Source organism: Vitis riparia, chromosome 17, assembly GCF_004353265.1.
Source record: "Vitis riparia cultivar Riparia Gloire de Montpellier isolate 1030 chromosome 17, EGFV_Vit.rip_1.0, whole genome shotgun sequence".
NCBI classification, from domain to species: domain Eukaryota; kingdom Viridiplantae; phylum Streptophyta; class Magnoliopsida; order Vitales; family Vitaceae; genus Vitis; species Vitis riparia.
Window position 1 is genome coordinate 13,511,228 of NC_048447.1, and position 23,916 is coordinate 13,535,143.

Genomic DNA, 23,916 nt, shown 5'->3' on the forward strand with positions numbered 1-23,916 from the left:
TTTTGATCTTTTGGGATGATGGTTGGTTTGGCAGTGGAATAGAAGCATAAAAAAGGAAAGATAAGGAAGTGGGTGGTTGATTGGATCAACAGGGCATCCAGAAGAGTAGCTCTCTGCAAGTGGAGGTAGGCTTGAGCCTTTGAGGGAGGGGCCTACAGGCCTATATATTCTGCCTTTACCCATGCAAGTGGATTGTGATTGAGATTATTCTACCATTCCTCCTATGTACCAAGAGCTTTCTGCACATGAAAAGCAAAAGTGTACTGATTTTTTCAGAATACCAGACAAAAAAGAAAAAAAGTAGAAAGGAAATCCAAAAAGTATAATAGATTCACGGATGTGATTGCTTTTAAGCCCATACACCATACTCTGCTGCATCATTTTACTAATGATACAGTGAAATCTTTTGGTGGATGCTTTACAAACTGTGCCAGAAAAGAAGCAAGATGATTGGGCATGGTGATAGGTGGGAAAAACAACAGAACAAAGAGAAAGGAAGGCATTGATTTGTCCATAGATGTTTTGGCCAACTCAACATTCATTTTTAAAGTAATTGATTGCATATTTGTCTTTTTGCCAAGGAAAAGAAGAAGAAAATGGAGTATGATATGAAGTAGGAAAGGAATCACTTTGAGAAATATTTTCACTTTTATGGAAATGACCACCAACAAGTATCTCACGACACTCGTCCTTTCAAAAAGAAAAGATTGCAAAAGAAAGAAAAAGGGAATAATACCCTACAAAGAAGGGTGTCACAGTCTGAGCATTCATTTTATGACCATGATGATATGGTCATAGATGATATATGCATAAAGTTACCCTAATGATACCCAAATCCTCATGAGTGATACATCATGGAAAAGATCTAAGTGGAACAATCATGCCCAACTTGGGCCTCAGACACAATGAGTTTAGTAGTGACAGATACCAGTTTGGTGAATTTAAAAATTATTTTAGGCCAAAATCTCTCATCAGTTACTCTTGAAAGTCCTCTGCTTTTTTATTTGGTGGTTAAGTTTAGTAGTGTTTGTATGTGTCAAAGGTATGATCAAATTTGTCCCCTGTTGTCCTCGACTCGAGGAATCTAAGATTCCTGGGTTACACATCACCAGTAGAGTTGATGTGTTTTGAATTGAAAGATCCAACTTTTTGCGTTTGGAAGCAAGTATTAAGGAACTGAAATTCTTGTCTCGAGAATACTACTTGTATTTAAAATTAATTGAGTTTTCAGTTTTGTGTCTTAGCATAGCTTGTTCCACACACTTGTCGGGTTGTAAGGATGAGCAGTGCATGATTTTAGGATTCGATAAGAATATGCACAACAGAATAGAAGTGAGAAGTTAGACAACTGGTCGTCTTGTCCTCATGCCTCAACATGCTGCTTCAACTCTCGGCCACCCAGTGCAGATAAAGTGGGCTTTTTGCACAAGCATGATAATTTGTTTAATTTTTTAAAATACCCAATGATTTTTAAAACATTTAAGAAAATTAAAAAAAAATTAAAGTTAGAAAATATTAAATAATTTAAAAATACATAAATTCCTCATTAATTTTAATAACATTTAACCTTTTTTTTTTATTATTAAAAAATACTTTCCTGCTACCAAACATAGCAATAATAAAATTTTATTTTCTATGACTCAACAAGAGTGAGTAGAGGCAAAGTATGTAGTGCGGGAGGACTAGATCATATATAATTTAGCAAAAAGTAAAGGACTAGTGGTTACCACTCATCACTTATCAGTAATCCTCCACTGGTGGTTGGACATATAGTTTCATAAATCATAAGTCAATTAGGTGCTACAGTACATACAGATATTTTAACACCTAACATCAAGGAAGACATTAAGATGACAATTTGAACCTATTCTTCAAGCAAGGTAGCACCAGGCAATTAATTCAATGGGCCTCTAAGTGACTAATTCTAGACAAGAAAGGTCCTTCAGTAAGGCTCTGCTGATATCCATCTTCTTGAGCCATCCAGTTGTTTATGATGTAGATACGGTCTCAGGCACTGAAGGAGTCTACAGCTGCAAGTTCAGATACAGATTTGCAGCTACATATCTAAACCTTATTTACAAATGTTCTCAAGATTTAAACCTGCAGTTTTGTCCGGACTAACAAACAAGTAATGGGTTCTATTTCCACTCCAGATTCTTCTTCTAAGACTCATAACTAGCTGAAATTTACATCCAAGGAGAACAGCAAAGACAACTACTTATGGATTATAAAAATTTGGGTTGGCACCTCAAATGAAAGATATACAAGAGGATGTCATTGCCATGGAAATAAAGATAAGCACTAGAGATGAAAGACCTGCAAGAGAGTGACACTACACCGAGTCACCGTAAAAGTTGCAAGCGATGACATTATCTATGAACCCAAAAGAAAAAGAGAATCTTTAAATCAACCAATACATTAAATTTAATATTACTCAGGTTAAAAAGGTAACCAATTCATTTACTCTGTTCTAGATCCAAGGAATACATCCAATAATACACAATTGCAAATCATAGGCAACAAATCACTAGCCAAAAAACTGACAGAACTCAGGCACACATTACCTAGCTATTTCTTTTAGTTAGGTTCTGAGGTCCATCCCCACTGGCAGCCAGAGGAAACCCATCCTATTATCACCAATATGTCCAAACATTGGATTATAAGGACCACACTATATTTTTCCCCCACAGCTCTTTCTTCCACCCCACTAAAACTTCTTCCTAGTATTCACATTTTCTTCAATTGCATACATTTGCCATATTTACATCCAACAGCAACTGAAACATCTAATTGTGTTAATATGGTCACCCCTTACCTTGACCTTTTTAAGTGTGAAATCATGATGAGCTTCCTCCCAATACTCTCTTTAAATCAGATTTCTGTTCTGAGGTAAGCCTTGATGGGTAGTTGACGTCAAATTTGATCCTCAGGTTTCCCTTCCTACTGGGTTCTTTTGAGATTGGCATTCCTTCATTTGGAACAACCATCTCATAGCCTGGTTTGACAATATCTGTCAATTGGATCTCAAGACTCCTTCCGTCCAGGGTTTTCAGCTCAAGGGCCTTACCAGTTAGCGCCTCCAGCAGTGTGATCTCCCGGTCAACTATCAGATCATTCCCATCCCTTTTAAACACTAGATGGGGTTTCTCATCTACCACAAAAATAAGATCAGCTGGAATGACACCAGGCTCCTGGTTACCCTTCTCCGGGAAAGTGATCTTTGTCCCCTTCTTCCAACCAGGTTTAATGTCAATGGATAATATCTCCTCCACAGTCCGAATCTTTCTGCAAGAGAGAGAGAGAGTCATGCATCAGGTTGACATTAACAAATTAGGTAATTTTCATTCAGAAAACAACAAAAACAATCTAATCAGAAAGGAAGCAAAACTTTCAATTAAAAATTAATCAACATAGACTACTGTCATATTATGCCAGTTCAACCAAAAGGCACCCTCTAATATTTGATATCAATTTAATAGTTCTCCAAAAGATTTTAATTTTTAACATTCATGAATATATGTCTGCATCCCTAAAAGATGATCTTGAAATTCTTTGATTTTGGCCCAATTAATGACCTATATGTTTCAACAGTTACAGGGAATTCCAGAAGTCTCTGGGCTTCAACCATTACACAGGAAATTTTGATGGAAGCTGATCGTATAGGATTCTATCCCAAAATTTTCTTTTGCTATGCCACAAAAAAACCACCATATGGATGAGGGAAAATAACTTTTTTTTTTTTTTTGATAGACAAAGAAGAACATTAGATTAATACACGCCAAAAAACAGGGGGCGCTCCCTATGTACACAGGCTGTATACAAAGAAGGCCCGAATCATGGCAACAAAAGAAAGAGAAAGCCTAAGAAGGAATAGTTAAACAACAACCCAATCACCCAACAAATTTCGAAAAGAGAGATAGTCCAAGTCCAAGTCCAAAAATTGTTGAGACCACTCAAGAAGAGACCGAAGAAAGAGTTTCCTCAAGCTCGTATCTGACATCTCTTCCTCTTGGAAGATTCTTCGATTCCGCTCTCCCCAAATACACCAAAACAGACAAATAGGCGCCATTTTCCAAACTACACTCCTTTTCTTCCCCAGACCTTTAATTTTCCATTCAAGAAGCAGATTTCTCACTGATTCCGGGAGCACCCACACCACCCCAAAAGAAAAAAACAATCAAGTCCAAAGATTCCTTGTCTTACCACAATGAATAAGGATGTGGTTCATCATTTCCTCATTCTCTTTGCAAAGATTGCATCTATTAACCATAGACCAACCCCTCCTCATTAGCATATCTACAGTAGAAATTTTACCCCAAACTACTTCCCAAGCAAAAAAACGAGTTCTTAAAGGGGCATACGAACCCCAAACCTCCTTTGCTGGAAATAAAGGGTTGTTGTCTTCCTTCAAAGACCTATAATAAGATTTTACCTTAAATATTCCTTTCCTCTCAATTTTCCAAACCAGAAAATCCTCCCCTTCTTGCACCTTTACTACATAAATGTAACCCAAAAAGCGATTCACCTCCTCCAACTCCCAATCTTGAAAGGATCTTCTAAAGTGCACCTCCCAGCCCCCGCCACCACCTTCTTGTCTCCCCAAAGATCAGCCACTACTGCAGAATTATGTGCTGCAATTCTAAACAGCAGAGGGAAGAGATCCTTTAGCTTAGAGTCTCCTATCCAAATGTCCCACCAAAATCTGGTTCGTCTCCCATTTCCAATACAAATCCTAGTTCTAAGAAAGAACTCCTCCCAACCCTTTCTAATGTCTTTCCAAAGGCCCGTCCCATAAGACTCCCTCACCTCTCTAGTGGAATAGCTTATTTGAATAGGATGTTAGTTTGTTTGACAATATCCATCATTACATCACAAAATATTTAGCACTAGATGATATCCCAACCATTCCCTAGATAGCCATTTCATAAAGGACATAATTAGGCACTTAGTATTAATGAATTTCACTTTTGTATATGTATGATGATACCAAAAGTTTTTCCCTAGTATAACAAATTAAAGTTTTTCCCTAATTGGCAATTTTCTTCTACACCCTCATATTCGGGTCCTTCGACTCCCGAGTTGTGGGTGCAAGATGGGTCCTTGGAGCTTTCAAGGAAGATGGCAAAGGGAACATCAGTTTCAGAGGTCAAAATTAGGGAGGTAGATCCTCTTGGGGATGCAAGTTTGGGAAGCATAGTGGAGGGGGAGGAGTTTGTGAGTCTACTCGGAGGTTTTGTCGAGTTCTCCAATTGTTTAGGGATGCCAATTTTGGGCTTTGAAAAGGAAAACAACTTTCTTTAAAGAAAATTGGAAGCGAAGAAAGGTTTTGGGGTTAAGGTGTCAAGGGGAAGGTGAAAATCCTTGTCCTCTTTGTGACTTGAGAAGGAAATCTGAAGGCTCAAGTGCTCAGTCAATTATAACAATGTTCCGTCCATAGTAAAAGGAAAGGGAAGGGGGGTGGGGAATTAGTGGTAGGGGTCTCTGTTGGCCACTGGTGGTTCTGCTAGAGGTTCTTTGTTTGTTTTGGATAGGGGTTTTTTTTTTTTTCTTCTCTTTTTTGGTTTTCACTAAAGGGTTTCCAGCCCTTGTGGGAGCTGGGTGTTTGTGAGAAGGTGGGTTTTAATCTTTCTCTCTTCTTTTATTGCTTGCCTATGGGCCATATTTGTATACTTCATGTCTACTTTGTTGTGCCTTTTTGCAAGCACTTTTAATATATTCTGCTTATTTACCTATAAAAAAAAATTGAAGGGAAAAAAACAAAAATAAAACACACACACACACAAATAGGACTAATGAATGCCCATCATAGTGATCCACCCAAAGCAAAGCTTGTGGCTAATAAATATACCCATATTTGTTCCCTTAGATCCCAACCGTGTTAATTCCAGCCATCTAATTAAAAATCGACTTTGATGCCCATGCTACCCTAAAAGGTCTTGTATGCACAGATTTCTCTTCGAAGAAAAATTATGCTCAATCGGATTGGATTTTTTTTAATTTGAAGAATGATGTAGGTGCAATATTTATTTTATCCTCTAATTCTTCCTTTTGTAATTGTGAACTGAGGGCTTAAAAAGTTTGATCTCAAATGAAGAGTTGTTGAAGATTTGATACCGCGGAAGCTTAACTTGGACTTTGACTTGATGTTGTTTGAATCTTAAGTTGAGTTAGGCTTTGGCTTCACTTAGGCATTGACTTGACTTGGGATTCAACTTGACTTGGATCTTGGCTTGAATAATATTTATCAAGGGCTTGAATAATATTTATTGTGGGCCTAATCAACCTGACCTTGGATTATGTAAATTTTGACCTTGAAACTTTAAAGATCTTGACAATTCGTAAACACTTTGAAGAAATTGAAGATTCTTTCAATAATAGTTATAATTTCCTTCAAGATTTACAGAAACTAGGAATCTCCCTTGAAGAGCTCATCTCCAACTTTTATCTTTTGAATTGTCTTCAGGTTGATCTTGAGAGCTTTAAAATGGGTTCTACCTATAAGGATTGGAAGAACCACATTTTTATTAAAGATGTAAACAAGGCAAGGCTAGGTCGAAGAAGGCTCTCTCATCCCCATGGGGCTTGTAAAATTATTCCCCATCCCCACCCTATTTCCCATTTTAAACTAAGCGAGGTGGGACAAGGTCAGGGAAGGTTCCCTGATCCTCATCCTTGCTTGTAAAATTATTCCTCAGCCAGGGCGCCCTCCTCCCCTCATTTCTCGTCTTAAACTAAACGGGGTAGGAACGAGGAATCCATGTTAGTGTTTATAATTTCAAAATTGTATATTTAATTTTTCTAATTTTTAAATATAAAATTACATATAAACTAATATATTTAATATAAATATTTATTTAAAAAATTAAATATTAAATTATATGTAGTATATTATTTTTAAAAATTTTATAAATACAAAATTATATATAATAATAATAATAATAATATATAATTAGGCGGAGGAATAAGGTCCCATTAGAGATTTGAAAAACCATATTTGGTTTTTCTTAACATTTTAAAATATTATTATTTAATTAAAAACAATATTTAATGATATTTGGAAAACTATATTTGGTAATTTTTAATTTATTTCTTAATAAAACTCAAGAATAACTTTTTCAATAATCAAATTTACCATTTTTGTTCATTCTAATTATAATATTTTTGTTAGAATATATATTCTCTTTATTTAATAGGAAACAACTTAAATTCTCTTTTGTGAGGCCTAGGTTACACATGACATTATTTTACTGATAGAAAATTGGTCATTTGGCGACTTTAAATTGGTTAGAGTTTAAATTAATTATGAACAATTTATTTTTGTTCATAATTAACTTAATTTGCATATATGATAAATTGTAAAGAGAGAAATAACAAGTAATTTGAAAATGTAGAACTGGATACAAACTAGAAGATCAATGTACGCATGGCTTCAATGTCCATTGGTTAGGGTTCTAGATAACTGGAGGCAAGTTTTTTATTTCTTTCTCATTTATATTTCTGTGTGCCTTTTTTTTTATTAGTGTTGTCAATATGTTTGCCCATAAAAAAAAAAATCAATACCATTTAATTTGCTACTAAATAGAATAATTGGGATGAGGAAGGAAAATGCAGGTAATGCTTATCCAACTTCCCTCATTCCGCTACTTGCTACTTGCTATTGGCAATGACATTTTAAACTAAAAAAAAGAGGTCTGAAAATAGACCCTACAAGTAGGACTGCTTCTTTGATATATATTTTTTGATAAGCAAATGTAGGTCATGCTTACTCAACCTCCCTCTTTCCACCTGTTGGTATCTTGTCATAACATTTTCTAAGGCATTTTTTTCTTCTGAAAATTATAAAAAAGAGGTCTATGTCAAAACCTCATGAGAGGAACGCACTTTTCTTTTATATGTATGTATCCGATAGGTATACCAAAACATATATACATATATACGTATGTACATACACGCATACATACATACATAAATATACGTACATTAACAAGAATATAAACAAATATGCATATTCTATTTTAGTCTAGGTGAGTCAGTTAATCAAACAAATATCAAACAGATTAGTTAAATGAAAGAGGATATTATAGCGTTCAAGCCAAAGAGCATCATGATTAATGCACATGTTTGGACACCTAATCTAAACATTTTGGGGCTTCATCTAAAGGGTGGATGCATGCAATTACCTCTTTAGATTAAGGTCAAGTGCTGATCAGAATTTTAACACTACCTTGCAGTCATTGCAAAGATCTGACCTGACCTAACCTAATCAAGTAAGTCTAACCATGGTGAGTCAATGAGTCTATTGATTACATATGAGGTCTACCTCACACCACAGGAAAAATGGAAAATTGGCATAAAAGTGTTTGATTTCTACAGAAAAATTTTACCTAACTTCCAACTCACATCTTCAATTAGTTTAGGCACCATTACTCAGCCACATATGCTGACACCATCTTAAATCCTAAGACAGATGACATTATTTTTTTACTGATAGAGAAACCAATCCTAATGATCTAATGCCAAAAAATAAAGGCTTCCCCATCCATTGTGCACCACACAAGTAGCTCCATCCAAATTTTTTGTCATCAAAACTCCAATAACTCATGTTTGAGTAATATAAAATGTGCAAAAAATGAAATGAAAATTTGCATTAGAACAAGAATTCCACATCAAAGAAATAATATCTGGGATTAAAAATAATTAATGCTATGTTTGATTGCCTAAAGACCTGAAGCAAGAATCCCAAAATAAATATCAAGATCTCAGCATCCATGTTTTCTAATCACTTTAAAAAAAAACTCGATCTAATTAAGCCAGATGATTGTAAAAGAAAAAAGAATCATTCTGCAACCAAAATAAAAAGAAAATTAACAGGCTCCCACTCCCATTTTCTTTCCCTTTTCTTTCATTTTTCTTAGCAACCAAACGGGGGACAATTTAGAAAAATATTTTTAAAAAAAAAAGAAAAAGGAAAGAGAAAGAAAAGAAAGAAAAAGAGGCAAATTTGCATACCCGTACCCGAAAGCATCGGAAATGGTGCGCGAAATCTTCATCTTCTTCTTGGCCCCCTTGTAAAGCTCCTCAAGACTACACGGTAACAGGTTCTCCACCGGCGCCGCCTTCCGCAGAGCCTGACTTCCATAATCCCCATTAGAAGTCCTAAAAAACCCATCCTTGTACACCCTATTCCTCCCGCCACCGCCCCCACCGGCGCCGGTGCCACTTCCATCAGGCCCAAAAAACTCTTCATATATATCATCAGCGTCACGAGGATTGAACCTGAAGGATGGGTTAGGGTGGTGATTGTGGTGCTGAGGACCGCCTCGGGTGGAGGCGGGGGGCGGGGGGACTTGGCCGGACTTGAGAGCCTCCTCACCGTAGAGATCGTAGATCTGACGCTTCTGAGGATCACTGAGAACGTCGTAAGCCTCGGAGATCTGCTTGAACTTGGCCTCTGCCTCGCGCTTGTTGCTAGGGTTCTTATCCGGATGCCAAATCATTGCCAATCTCCGGTACGCCCTCCTTAGATCATCTTCGCTCGCGTTCCTATTCACTTTCAGTATATTGTAATAATCAACCCCCATCTCTTTCTCCCTCTAAAATTCAACAATATCTCTGTATGGTGCGGTGTGGTGGCTGGCGGCGATGGTGGTGATGGCGGTGGTGGTCGGAGATGAGGAAGGAGAAGAGGCGGGGGACCGTGGGATGACAAATGGTTGGGCGCGAAATGGGAAGATCTGAGGGTTATTAAGTGGTGGCACATCCAGCGCTGCCGACTTTAAGGTGGAAAACGTGTGAACGTGTCAGGACAACATATACGGTGGTCATACGTTTCTGGAATTTGATGCTCCCCCTCTTCCTCATTTGACTTTCACTCACATCCTTATTACCTTTATTATTATATTATTATTAATGATTACATTATTAGATGAGCTGGCATTCTTATTTATCCACCTCATTCTTCTTTTCAAGAATTACTATTATTTTATGATTTTATTTTCCTTTTTTGTAACCTTCAAAAATTTGAAAGGACAAATTCCTTAATGATAGGACATACCTGAAGCACAAATAAAAGCATATTAATTTTTATTAAACACAAAAAGAAATTCTATTAAAATACTCTTTAAAGTCAGATACTTTGACTTTGGTTGTACACTTTCAAAAAAAAAATAAAAAAATCTTATATATATATATATATATATAATAAATAGATCATATTGGTAGACCAGGTCATATTTTAATAAAAATAAATAAAATATTTTAAAACTTCACACAAAAAATCTTAATTTAATTTACAATAAGAAATTAGGATTGCTTGGAAGCTGCAAAGAAGCAAACTCTAGTGTTGTCTGCACAAAAGTTAGAAATCCAGAAAGACTCTTTTGAGTAAATAATCAAACACCAATGACTTGACAAATATACAAATATGACACATCCGCAATCCCCTGCCACTGCCGACATCTTAAGCCGTTTTGTTCTCTTCCTACACCCATATCCCACCCACTCAAAACCCCCAAGAATGTTAAAAAAAATAAAATAAAATAGTCTCCCAACCTCATTCTTGATATCCATAAGGCATACCCCACTCGTTGCCACATGTTACGCGTACGGGCCGTGGTAGTACCCATGGCTAAAGTCAGCTTCATCTTGACTCTTGAAACCAGACACTGGATGGGGACAAAGAAGAAAGCTCAGATCATCAAACCCTTTAGCTCAGACAGCAATAGATTGACCCGTAATCCTATCTTCAAGATGCAGAGAACCATCCTTCATCAGGTTGAGACTCAGGCTTTTGAACCTCTCCCTTGAGTACTGGCGAGAAGCCTTTCTCCAGTCAGTTCCAGTTTTCATCATTGCCACAAACTCATCATAATTGATACGCCCATCCTGTGACAAAAAACTATGCAAATCATCAAGAAAGGTACAGGGATGATACAATATCTTTGAAAGAGCTGGCAAGGCTTCAAAGTCATGATGCCAGCAGCTGGCAAGGCTTGAGAGTCAAACCTTGTCTGTGTCGACCTCCCGCATGATCTCATTCACTACATCAGCATCCGTCTCACCGGATTCATCTGCTAGGGCTTCTTGTAGCTCGGTTAAATCAATAAACCCATTTCCATCTTTGTCAAAAAACATAAAAGCTCTTTGGAAATGCTCATCATTCTCCATCCTCTGCAAGTGAATTGTCACTGCTACAAACTCTCCATAATCCAGGACTCCATTCCCATCCACATCAGCCTAACCACAAGTTCACAAGGTATTATTATTCTGTGAATAAAAGCCGGGAGTCCCTCAATTCACAAGGACTATCTGCTAATATCATAAAATAAATAACAGGAAGTGGCTGAAAATCAGGCCTCTCAGGGGCAATGCAAACTGCCTAAACTGCACCTGAAGACAATGCATCTTCCAAACTCTCAGTTTTATTAATGGTGTATTAGGAAAATAAAATAAAATCTGATGGGGCCTACTGCAATGAAATACATCTCTTTGACCATGCATAGCATGTTTTCCTTATCATCCAGGCAGCCTCAATGCTTTAGACAACCAAAATGCAAATAATTATTTTATGCAATCTTGGGAATCTTCATAATTCTAATGGTAACAGCCGAGGAAATTGTAGTTTTCAACTAATCTACAGAAAGTGGAGAATTTGTGTCCTAACATGTATTTAATTTTTTATCTTAGTGGGCTGACTAAACTGCAAAGATCATTAAACGTACTAAATTCTATAATCATTACAGGAACTATTTTACTACACCTAAGACTCGGGAACTTGAACTAAATCACATGATTGTGCTAATATTTCATCTTTCTTGATGTCACTTGCATATGAACTTAGGCAGCATGGATAGCTGACATTAATGCAACTAGAGAACTCACAACACTAACATTTTCAAAGAATAAGAAAAATTTACATATTCTCCAAAATGAAGGTAAATGACAAGTATTGAGAAAAGATATTTTCTAGAGCATAGACAGGCCACAAATATCAGGACTTCATCTCATATTGCATTACATTATGAAACACCATTACCATCAAACAACAATGCAACATATAAACTTGGCACTTCTTTCCTAATTTTACCTCACATAAAATAAAAAAATAAAAAAAAGAAACAGAAGCTAAGTCAAACTTTGAAATCCACTATTTGGCATTAAAGAGTTCCAATGTGAGAGTTGCCTAGAAAAAATACAAAATAAAATTTCCCATCACAATAGCAAAAGCAATTATTTATAACCAAGTAAAACATCACTGTTCAAAGAGAACTTTCATCATCTACAAAAGGGATATTTCTACATCACTACATATTCATATCCTTCCATTCAACAGTGAGCAAACACTAAATTTCTCTAGGAAGAATTCCAATTTATATCACTATGGGATCCATTTGGTTCAATTTTTCAGCAGTCTAGAATCACTTCTTAGCCACCAAAGTTTAACTACTAAAACAGTTAAGAAAGAATAGATTTGGGGCTTATCAGCACTTCTTGAAAAGCTAAGATTGAGATGCTTTTGAAGAAAAGAATGCATAAAGAAGTTTGTGAACTTAAATGCTCTTTTATTTGGATATCAAATTTCTTTCTTCTATCTAGCCCTTATTTTGTCTTTTCATATGGATGGATTAACTAAAAGGGATCAAATGCACCAGATGTAAACAAAAAGAGAAAAGAAAAGAACTCGAGACAGATGACCTCCTCTCATAAATACAATGTCTGCTGCCCTAACAGGATAAGAGGCAAAAATAATTCCAAAAACCTTCAAATATGTCTGTCTCCATCCTAACCCAAAGCATCTCTACTCCAAGATAGCGATCCTCCACTAAGGTCAAATGGATTCAACAACTTCAACCTGCTGAACTTTTAATCTCAAGCATAGTTTTAAAAGCACGCTTAAAGCACACCTAGGCCCAAGGCGCAACCACTCCCCAATTATAGCGCCTCACTTGCCAAGGCATATGCCTTATTGGAGAGGCACACCTTGTCCACTTTACTTTTCCTTCTTAAACACTTTTATTCTTAAAACTTCTAATTGTATATTGAAATTTATGTGATCTCGTTACTTTTTTGCTGAATACTTCTTTTAAATGTTTAGAATCTTAAATTCTTTATTAATTGGATTAGATTTCCGATCAATAAAATTGATATGCATCGTAGGTCATGTTATACTTCGCTTAGGTACACACTTTATGTTGTGCCCTAAGCCTAAGCTATAGAAGACTTTTGTGCCTTAGGTGTGCCTTGTAACTTTTAAAACTATGATCCTAAGGTAAATTACCTCTACCTTTCTTTCCCTTCTCTCAAAAATCCTATTATTTCTATCCTTCCTATAAGAACATTCTTTTATAGGAAAATGAAAAATTTTTTTAAGCGTGAAAAAAAAGGGGCAAAGCGCACTCAAGCAAATGAGGAGAATACAAAATGCACCAAAGGCACCAAAAGAACAAAAAACTAAACAAATCATTGGCTTCTTCATAAAATGAAGATAAAACCAAACAAGGAAACAAAGTCACCAGTTAAAAGAGGACTAGAACAAGAGTACAATGAAACTATACAGGAGTTTTTCACTATCTCTGAACTCCTTGTTCCCTCAAAACATTTTTGCTTGCCATTTTCTAACCTCAGCCTAACTTACCTTCTCTCACAATTAACAAATGGATGTGCTGCAAAGAAGCCTACATCATCCTCAATTCCCTTTCAAAGACATGTCTCCAAGAAACAATGGAATCAATTACCCAGATCACTACCCCCTAGTCCCACCTAAACACTTGAGCATTTCTTACTGAAGCAATACCATATATAAACTGAAAAGAGTTCCATTAGCAATCTAAACAAAATTCAAAAAGGAGCAATTCAATGACTCAAATTTCTACCATGCAAGAACACCATAGTTAGGAATTACCTAATTTCCCAAACTTATGTCGTCAACTGTCAATATTTTCTCTCTCCTAGATCATAGTTCACGATCAATGATCTCACTAGGAAAGGAAAATATATGGAAAAATGGTCTGACAAATCTCTAAGTCATGCAGCTCAAAGGTAGCTGAAGCAAAAATTAGTAGACACAATGATGGGGAACAACCTGGAAATCTTGCTTTGAAGACTTATGAAAGAAAAAGGGAAAGAAACACTTTGAAGGTTTATGGGGAAGAAAAAAAGGAAAATTATTCAAAAAAAGTACTTTAGCAATGTGAGCGTTTCACAGTTTTAATTAGAGGTTTTTATTAATTTATTTTTAAATAAAGCAGATTAGAATTGGTTTACTAGTTCTTTTTTTCTTTTAATCAAATTTCTATTTGTGTTTCTAATTTGATTAGGAAAAGGAGTATATTCCTATTAGGACATATAGTCTCAATCTTGCTCAAGGAAGAAGTACATACGTAGTATTTCAATTTTATTAATAGAACTATTGAGAATTAGTAGCTACCTCGCTTTTCTTGGAAGGTCTCGCTCCTACTTCCCAAGTATGATTGCTCAAGAAAGTGTGATTGCCAAAATTCTCTTTTGTTTCTTCACCTAAGTGAAAATTGAAATTGCTTAGGAACCTTAAGTGTAATTGCCAAGAAGCCTCTCAATATGATTTCTCAGGACTTTCTTCCTTTTGTCTTATATTTCATCTCATTGTGCAAATAATAATAATAATTTTTTTTAGATAAGTGTGCGCATATATATAAAACGAGGCAAAAAGCCACAAAGCATACAGGAGGTATACATAGTAGCCTAATCAAAACCAACACTCACCACCCCTTAGGGAACGGCAAGCCATTCCAAAAAACCTAAAAGCGAAGAGGACTCCTCTCCCATAAACACCCTAGCCCAAGAAACTAGAATTAGTTGGAGTTTTAGCCCATGTGTTGCACCAGCTTTGCTCACATCAAAAAAGGATGGTAGTTGGTTTAAGTATGTTAATGGTTGTGTAGTAAACAATATTACAATCAAATATGGGTTTCCAATACATCAACTTGATGATATGTTAGACATTTTGGTGGATTCTATAATCTTTTAGAAGATTTATTGGAAGAGTGGCTATCACCAAATTAGGATGAGGTTTAAGGGTGAATAGAAATTGATTTTCAAGATAAAGGATGGTCTTCTTGGGTGGTTAGTTATGCTATTTGTGCCTCTGATTGTACTTGGATTAGCTCCAGTAAATTTCAGTGCCTGGATTGTGACAGTATCATTTATTTTACTCAATGGAGTTGAGTTTTTCCAAGCTGGAGAGAGATAATAGAGATTATCTTATTTGAATTAATTTTAGTAGTTTATTTTTTAATCAAATTTCTATTTGTTTAAATTTCCAATTTGATTAGAAAAATTTGTCCCATTCCTATTAGAAATAGTCTTGTCTTATTAAGAGAAAAAGTTCCATTAGTATATATAAAAATATGTGGTATTTTAATTTCAATAATAGAATTATTGAGAGCTTAATAGCTATCTAGTCTTTCTTCACGTAGGGTGTGAATGCCATAATTCTCTTTTCTTAGCTTCACCTAGTGAGATTACTCAGGAACCCTAGATGTGATTGACATATTCTTTTTTTCTTTATTATTTTTCCTTTTCTTTTGTCTTCTTTTATCTCTCAAGCTCATCATACAACAAAGAAAAACTTTTATAATGCTAGAATTTTTATGGTCCTGCATAAAACCCTGCTTGGGAGAGCTTTTTGAATACTAAAGTATCATTTGAAGGTCAAATACAATTTTCAAGAATGTTTGAATAGAACTCTCATAGGTCAACCCACCACTTCTGAACATGATTTAATCGAACATTTGAGGAAAAGCAAGGATCAAAACTATGCTGTGGGAAGCATATTTCATTTTATTAAATTTTATGAAATGTCAGAATTATCCTTTTTTTTTTTTTATAAAATCATTTTTAAAATATAGTTTCTAGACTTTAAACCAATTGCACAAAAAAATGTAGTTACTTGTCCTTTATACTTTTACCAATGAAAGCAGAAGTTAGAAGCTATCCCAAACAGGCCCTAAGACCCTAAGATATTTAAAAGCAATTAAAATTTAAACATAGCTAGGCCCATAAATGAAGGAAGCAAAAAAAAACTTTAGGTTGAAAAGAAAACAATAGGGAGAGAAGAATTCCCTCGCCCGCCCCCGCGCCCCCCCCACAGAGTTGAAACTGCAATTAACATCAGATTCAGTTAACCACTCATCTTATTGGCATCAGTGTTCTAAATATAAATTATATTCTCACTCCCCCCCTCTCTCCACTCACCATTATATAAACCATTTTGTTGGAAAGCCTGAATTACTATTAAGTAGCCAAAATATTGAATTAATATGGCGTTCCAACAAAATTTCCGTCTTTCAACTGAATGTCCTCTCATATAAAGCTACTAATATCAGTTTTCCAATATAGAGTAAGGTGGTGTTTGTTTTTTTACTTAATTCTAAATAGAACCTTAATGCTTAATAGTGTTAAATATTAGGTTATTTGTTTTTGTAGTATTTTATTTCTATTAAGTATTAAAAAGTAAAAAAAACCAATATGTTATTTTTTCTATTTAGAAAAAGTTACATATTTTGGTTTTTTTTATTTAGTAAAAAGTTTATAATAAGTCATGAAAAAGTAGAAAAACAAACAACTTAAATTCTAAAACTAAATTGATTTCAGCAAAAAGCCAAAAAAACAAACACCACCTAAGTGAACAAACTTCATAGACTCTAGAAGAGTTTTAGAAACAAAAACATAAATCTACACAAAACAGCATTAAGCATATCACCTAACTGGATCTACAGTGGCTTTACAATTGCAAATGTTTGGAGTTTTATATAGTTGAGACAATCAGGCTGGTTTTGTTGAATCCCAGAATAGCAATTATCCATCTAGCTGTGTTTACAAGTTCAGTTTGACAGAGAAGTTCCAACATGTATTTTCAAAGTAACAAACAAAATGAAGCAAATCAAATGATTAGAAGTACAAGGAGTATTAAATCAGTGTAGGATCTGAACTGTTTTACTAGAAATAAAGCATGCAGTATAAATTTCATCCTAAAATTCGCAAGAACGGAAAATAATATGAAAGTTTATGATATGACATGATATAATTACCACTTCCATCAGCAACTTTATCTCTGGTTCACCCAATTGTGAACCAACCTTCCGAAGTCCAGCTTCAGTTCTTCATATGTTACTTTTCCATCATTGTCAGTGTCCATCAGTGTAAACATATCTCTGATAACTTCTACTTCTTCAACAGATAAGTGCTCTGCAATTACCTACAGCATTTGATGGAACAAACAGAAATCATCTATAAAAGATATGAACTGCAAATTATGGCAATAACAGTCACAGCCTGAGTAGCAGTTACACTTCAACAAACATGGACACTTACTCGCATGGCTTTCTTCTTGAATCTGTTCATGCAAGAGAACTGCTTGAGCCTTGTTCTCACAATATCTCCTAATGGAACATTTGGAGCTTTCTTTGCATTCTGTAACCAGGAATGTTCTGCCAAAGATGAGAAAAGAAAAGCAAAAATCAGTATAACAAATTAACAAGAAACCAGCCATGTTGCAGGATGAATAAACATTACAGAAATTGTCTCCAGATGATAATGGAGTTTTCCAAATTTTCTTAACACAAGACCGGTTCCCGCCATACTAAATGGAATACTTGCCTCTCATATCTTACATTTAGCTGTGACATATTAACATTTCCATTATATAGGGAAAGACTACTATTCCAGTTTGTGATATAAATTATAAACCCCTTCCTCTTAGAAAAGAAGGATTGGCACCCTGAATTAGATTACAAGGTAATCTTTGCCCTGTCTTCATTAATGTCTCAGTCACATTGCCCCTCTTAGACTAACCAAGAGTATCTGAAAGTTGATCGCATGATATAAACAGCTCCCCAAGGTAGCCCAAAAACCTTAGTCCCAAACAGACCCCAGCATGCAAAACCCCTTTTCACTTAACTATAATGCTCTGTAGCAAAGTTTTTACCATTAAAGACTATGAGATAAGAAATCAATATGAAACACACACACACATGAGACCAATTAGCATATGATATTTCAGAAGGAAGTTTGAAATGAACATTTGGTCAAGAAAATGAATGGCTAAAAGAAAGAAACGACAGAAAAATAAAATTAGGTAATATGTGCCTACTAACATAAGATGTCCAAGTTTTCGAACTATGAACCATTTAATCAATGCGTCTTCCCCTGAATTTGGTATAGCTCCAACACTAGACTCCCATGACACTTATGCCCTTGCAGCCCATTTCTAGAAAAGCTAGAACTTTTACTTGTATCCTATTGAACATTGCTATTAACTAATAATCTTGCATCAGCAAGGCTATTCAAACTATTTAAGTCAACGAAACTCCAGATCACCATCAACTTCCCAACAGATGATCCTTTACAAATACAGACAACATTACCTAAATATAAAGAATTCAGCTGACCAGGCAAATTGTGAACCCATACACATAAAAAATTCCCGTATCAAACATCTGCAAAAGACTACTTACCAAGCACCTGTTGAGCAGTCAACCGCTTTCTGGGATCCTGCTCCAACATTTGCCTAACAAGGCTCTTTGCATTATCAGAAATTTGCGGCCAAGGTTCCCTCTTAAAATCAATCACCCCCCTTAATATTGCCAAAGCAACACCCTGTTCCGTCTCTACAAAAAGAGCCACAAACAAAAAAGCAAACAACTTCACAATCGAATCTAAAAATTACAGACATACTCACAATTCAAGAACCACAAAGTACCTGCCCAAAATGGAGGAACTCCACATAGCAAAATATAAAGAATCACTCCAGCACTCCATATATCCACTTCAGGCCCATAATTTCGCTTCAAAACCTCAGGCGCCATATAGTACGGACTCCCCACAATCTCCGAGAACCTTTCACCTGCGCCCAACAAAACCTTGAATTTCCGTAAACAACCGAAAACCCATAAACAAAGAAGCAAAATGAATCCACGGCAATACCATACCAGGCCGGAAAAACACTGATAGCCCAAAATCAATGGCTTTAAGCGGTGAACTCTCCCGCTTATTCGCAAACAAAAAATTCTCGGGCTTCAAGTCTCTATGGATCACTCCATTCTCGTGACACATTCTCACCACCTCTGCTATCGTCCGCGCCACACCGGCCGCAGCGCGCTCGCTGTAGTGCCCCCGTGCGACGATTCTATCGAACAACTCGCCTCCTTCGCAGAGCTCCATCACCAGATGCACGGCCTCGCCGTCTTCGTAGGTGGCCTTGAGCTTCACGATGTTGGGATGATCGGGAAGACTAGACATTATAGAAACCTCACGCCTGACGTCCTCTATGTCGACAGCGGTCCTCAGCTTCTTCTTGGATATGGACTTGCAGGCAAGGCTATCACGGGTCTCGCGGTCGGTACAGAGGTAGGTGATGCCGAACTCGCCGCGGCCGAGTTCGCGACCTAGCACGTACTTGTCCCCGATCCGAGTCCGGTGACTCAGTGGAATCACGTCTTTCAGGACCCGGATCGGCGCCGGAGACCGCACCTGGTCGTCGGCGTATGGATTGGGTCTACGTTCTTTGGTCTTCTTCTTTCTCCTATGACCGTTGCTGTTGCTGCGGTTGCTTCTGTGGTCTTCCGCAGAGTCCACCTTCACGCATGCGATACAGTTACCCATGCTGTGAGCTGGTCACAGAGAAATACTCTAACAGCCTCTCACAGAGTCCGCGGTCGTCGTCCTCCTCGTGGTGGGTGGTGGTAGCGCCGGTGCCTCTCCGCCGGAGAGAGAAAACGCGGGGTCAGTTGAGGAAAAAAAGGGGCTATTCAAAATCTTCATTATTATATAATTTTACGTTGGATAATTCATTAAATATTTTACAATATTATACTTTTCCACCCAACCCAAGGTTATATAAAATTACAAATTCCTCCCACAATATTTTACAAATTACAAAACCCCCCCATTTCCTATTCCTATTTCGTTCACCCATTCGATTAAAAATTTAAAAGCATATAAGAAGCTGACGGATTAACAATTATCGAAAAGTTCAAAGATGGTAAGTTAATTTGCTATAAATATATATATATATATATTTTCTGTTGAGTTGAATTTACAAAACTAACCTCTAGCTTCTGTCTAATTAGATACCTGAAATTTGAGTTCATTCCAAGTAAACATCAGGGTTTGACAGAGGAGGACTTGGTGGTCTTTTAGAGATTTGTAGCCTTGTGAATGGAGTCAAAAGGGTTCTATCCTTTTGCCTTGTTTGGCACACTAAAACCCATTATCATCATTAATGATTTTTTTTTAAATTATTCTTTTTGTTTGAGTTTACAAAGTCATCTCAAAGGAGGATATTTACCAACCACGCTGATTATTGGCTTACATAATAATTTGTTTTCTTTTTAATTTAATCATTATTTTATACGAATAGAGTGAAAATCAACCCTTGATCTTACATACTAGGGTGTGGGCCATGGAATGGAAGGTTCGGATTTTTTGGACACCAGTAGTTGAAGTTGTTCACCCATAAACCTAGAAAAAAAATTAATTAATACCCCCACACCCACAAAACCCCTTTTTCTCAACCAAAGCTACAATTATATTTGTAATCACATGTCAATTATTGAATGAATACCAAAATAATCATCCAAAACCCGAATAACATCATCGATCATTCGAATCGATATCGATTATATATCATTACGAAAAACTTACAACTTAATCAAAGTCTAATGAATCATGAAGACAACCATTATTATGAATTCATCATTAAAATACACAAATATGAAATTGCAAGCTTAATCTTATGTTTTTGCATGGCACTTATTCATGGGTCCAACACGGTTGTTTTTGGGTGCCCTAGGGCCTAGGGCTCCCTTGATTCACACTATACCTAAATATCAATTAATTTATCATAAGGGGAGGCATTTTGGGGTGGGAATGCCCTAAAAGGCTAAAAGGCAGTGGGAAAATAGTCAAAATACCTAATTTTAAGAAGGGAGTAGGTGGGGAGGTGGTCAATGGGAGGAATGGAGTCAAAAGAAGCCACCAATAATCATTTAATAACATCACCCACTTACATTGAAATTTCTTTAAAATTCCTCATTAAAGTCAACAAGAATTATTGAACATCTTTTTTACTAAAAGCTACTGCAGAGCCTCTTCTGTTCTTTCCCCTCACCTCAAGCAACCATGGCCCCTTCCTAAGCATGATGACAGAGAAAGACCTTGTTTGGAAGTTGGTGTAACGCGTGTTTGGTTGAGAACTTGTCAAATAAAATATATCTACGTACACGTCTAGGTTAGTCAAGAGGATTTTGAGATATTTGAGTTGATTTGACGTTAAGGATTATTTCCTTTTTTTTTAATAGATTTGAATTTGTCTTAAAAAATATATTATTTTTAAATTTTTACATTTAAAAATAAAATGACCCACGATATCTAAAATTTATCAAAAACTTCAGTGGGAAAAATGACAAACAGGGCACAAGTGGGGCTCCAAATTATTTTTGGGAGGGTGTGTTTGGTTGAAAAGAAAGTGAAATATAGTTTTTTTTTAAAAAAATTAATTTTAATTTGAATATATATGAAAAGAATGTCTTTTTATTTTTCAATGCATGCTAGGGCCATGGGTCTCCTTGGATGCTCCTTGTGGGGGAGGGTCCACGATGCTACCATTATTTTTTATTTTTTATTTACATTTTTTCGGATTGGTGCAGCAAAAGGACAGGGATAAACATACGACAATTCCTATTTTTAGAATGATATAAAGTTTTAAAAAATTATAATTTTAATCATTTAAATTTAGTAGATTTTTAAAATTATTTAAAAATAAATACACTTAAATACCAATCATAATATTAAAATTAATTTGCAAAAGAATAGGATAAACATACGACAATTTTTTTTAGAATAATATAAAGTTTTAAAAAATTATAATTTTAATCATTTAAATTTAGTAGATTTTTAAAATTATTTAAAAATAAATACACTTAAATACCAATCATAATATTAAAATTAATTTAATCATTGAAATCGAAATACCGACATATCCATGATTACCGATATTTTCATCATTGGTTACGAGACACATAATAAATTATTATTTTTAATTTTATTATCAAAAGAACCTGTAAAATAATCATGTTTGAAGGACTTAAAAAAATAAAAAAGGGACAAAATAATAATGTAAATACCAATCATAATATTAAAATTAATTTAATCATTAAAAAATAAAATAAAAGACACCAAAATTATCAACTGAGTGAATCCAACATTCCAACTAAACATCATTGACAAAAAAATAATAATAATAAAAATAATAAAAAAAGAAAAAGAAAAATAGTATGTAGAAGAATAATGGAGAATCATCCCAACATGCAGTGCAAGTTGGTCATGCAAAGGGATGAGAAATGAGAAAGGCGAGAGGGCAAAAAGGCTAAAATAGCAATGATGGAGGGGCACGTTGGGATGGAGAGTAGGGGCGAATTCAGGTGGAAAAAGTGGATGGAATGCTAATGTTAAAACGTGACAGTATGATGTTGTTTGATGATGGGCTGCATAGAAAGCACATGTTTCTTCCCAGCTCATCTCCCACGCCTTCTCGATAAAGTTTGTTCCCTCACCTTTTCAAAAGTTCACCCATGGGGATGGGGTAGCTTCCCATTTCCATTTTCTCTCTTTACTCTCCTCCTTTTCCCTTTTGGGTCTCTATTGTCTCTAGTATTATTAGTGTTGTAAGTAAAACAATGAAAAGTTTACAAAACTTATCCAAACTAATTATAATCCATCATATCGATTGAGTTTTCACCATCCACAAAAGATGATTCAAATTTTTGAATGAGCTTCTTTTATGAATTAGGTTTTCGATTTTACATGATAAACTGTTCACTATCTGACACTTTTTTACATTTTATAGATATGTTAAAATAATTTATTGTTATTACATTATGGTCGACTTAATTTTTAAATATATCTATTATTTTTTGTATTTAAAATTATTAATTCAAGTTCGTATGAACCATCTAAATCAAATTAAATAGATATTAAATAAGTTTGGTTTGATGATTTGATTTTTCTATCAATTCGATTTTGATTTAACCATTATTTTCATGTACATTGATTAATTTTGTCCACAACAATTGATATTGTGGGGAACCACAATGGGACGGGTTTAAGACAAGTCACCCTCATCCCAACTCATCATGTGTATTTATTGTTATTCTCATTCTCGTCGAAAAATAAAATTTAAATAGGACAGAAACCGGATAGATATAGAAAATTCTATCGCCCCGTTTAAATTGTTTTTTTTTTTTCCAAATTTTTTGTTTTTTAAAATTAAATTTTATTAATAAAAAATATGATTTATAAATTAAAAAATATTAGAAATATTTATAATTCATTTATATGAAAAGTAATATCTTATTTATATTAAAAAATAAAAAAATCAATTTAAATAATTTTTTTTATTTAAGATTACCCATAATGGAGAGAGGGTGGATAAGATAAAGTCATAATCATGTCCTGTATCAATCCTAAGTTTTTTAAGGCTTCCCAAACATGCATTAAGATACGAATAACCGAAAAAATCCGTCTTATTCTCATTTTGTATTTATTAATAAAAAATCGTAACAAATGTAAATACTCGTTATTATTTATATACAACAAAATTGAGGAATGGATAGAAGTAGTTAGCAAAAAATCTTGTAAGTTGATATTTATAAAACTAGTTTTTCTAATCCACTACCGAGATTAATTGGGGCATTGGAGTGAGTCAACCGAACGACTAACAATTATAATACAATTAAGTCTACAAAATTAAGTGGGAAAAGCCCATCATTGGACTCGTCTCCTGTGGCTTCTAGAGGCCATGGTGTTGGGCTTGGTGATCATTTGAAATTAATGTAGTCATTATTAGTGTAAATGGGGGCCCACTCATGTTGGTGGCCTTTT

At 35.3% G+C, this 23,916-nt stretch overlaps 2 protein-coding genes across 3 annotated transcripts; both read right to left on the bottom strand.

The window, feature by feature from the left end:
* Nucleotides 1-2,398: 2,398 nt before the first annotated feature.
* LOC117904647 (dnaJ homolog subfamily B member 1-like) lies at nucleotides 2,399-9,783 on the bottom strand. 2 transcript variants are annotated; one of them, XM_034817356.1, is made up of 2 exons: nucleotides 9,016-9,783; nucleotides 2,399-3,285 (listed from the first exon to the last, which is right to left on the bottom strand). In XM_034817356.1, exons 1-2 carry the CDS (start codon nucleotides 9,579-9,581, stop codon nucleotides 2,838-2,840), a joined length of 1,014 nt encoding a protein of 337 aa, XP_034673247.1. In that variant the 5' UTR covers nucleotides 9,582-9,783; the 3' UTR covers nucleotides 2,399-2,837. The 2 variants fall into 2 exon arrangements, with proteins under 2 accessions (XP_034673247.1, XP_034673246.1); XM_034817355.1 differs by having other exon boundaries at nucleotides 9,010-9,783.
* A 481-nt stretch (nucleotides 9,784-10,264) lies between these two features.
* On the bottom strand, nucleotides 10,265-19,772 carry LOC117904694 (calcium-dependent protein kinase 10). Its single transcript, XM_034817440.1, is given in 8 exon segments — nucleotides 10,265-10,884; nucleotides 11,005-11,235; nucleotides 17,067-17,131; nucleotides 17,134-17,233; nucleotides 17,350-17,465; nucleotides 18,492-18,644; nucleotides 18,737-18,880; nucleotides 18,966-19,772. Coding segments are annotated over 8 exon segments (1,656 nt in total). The 5' UTR covers nucleotides 19,639-19,772; the 3' UTR covers nucleotides 10,265-10,710.
* Nucleotides 19,773-23,916: the final 4,144 nt, after the last annotated feature.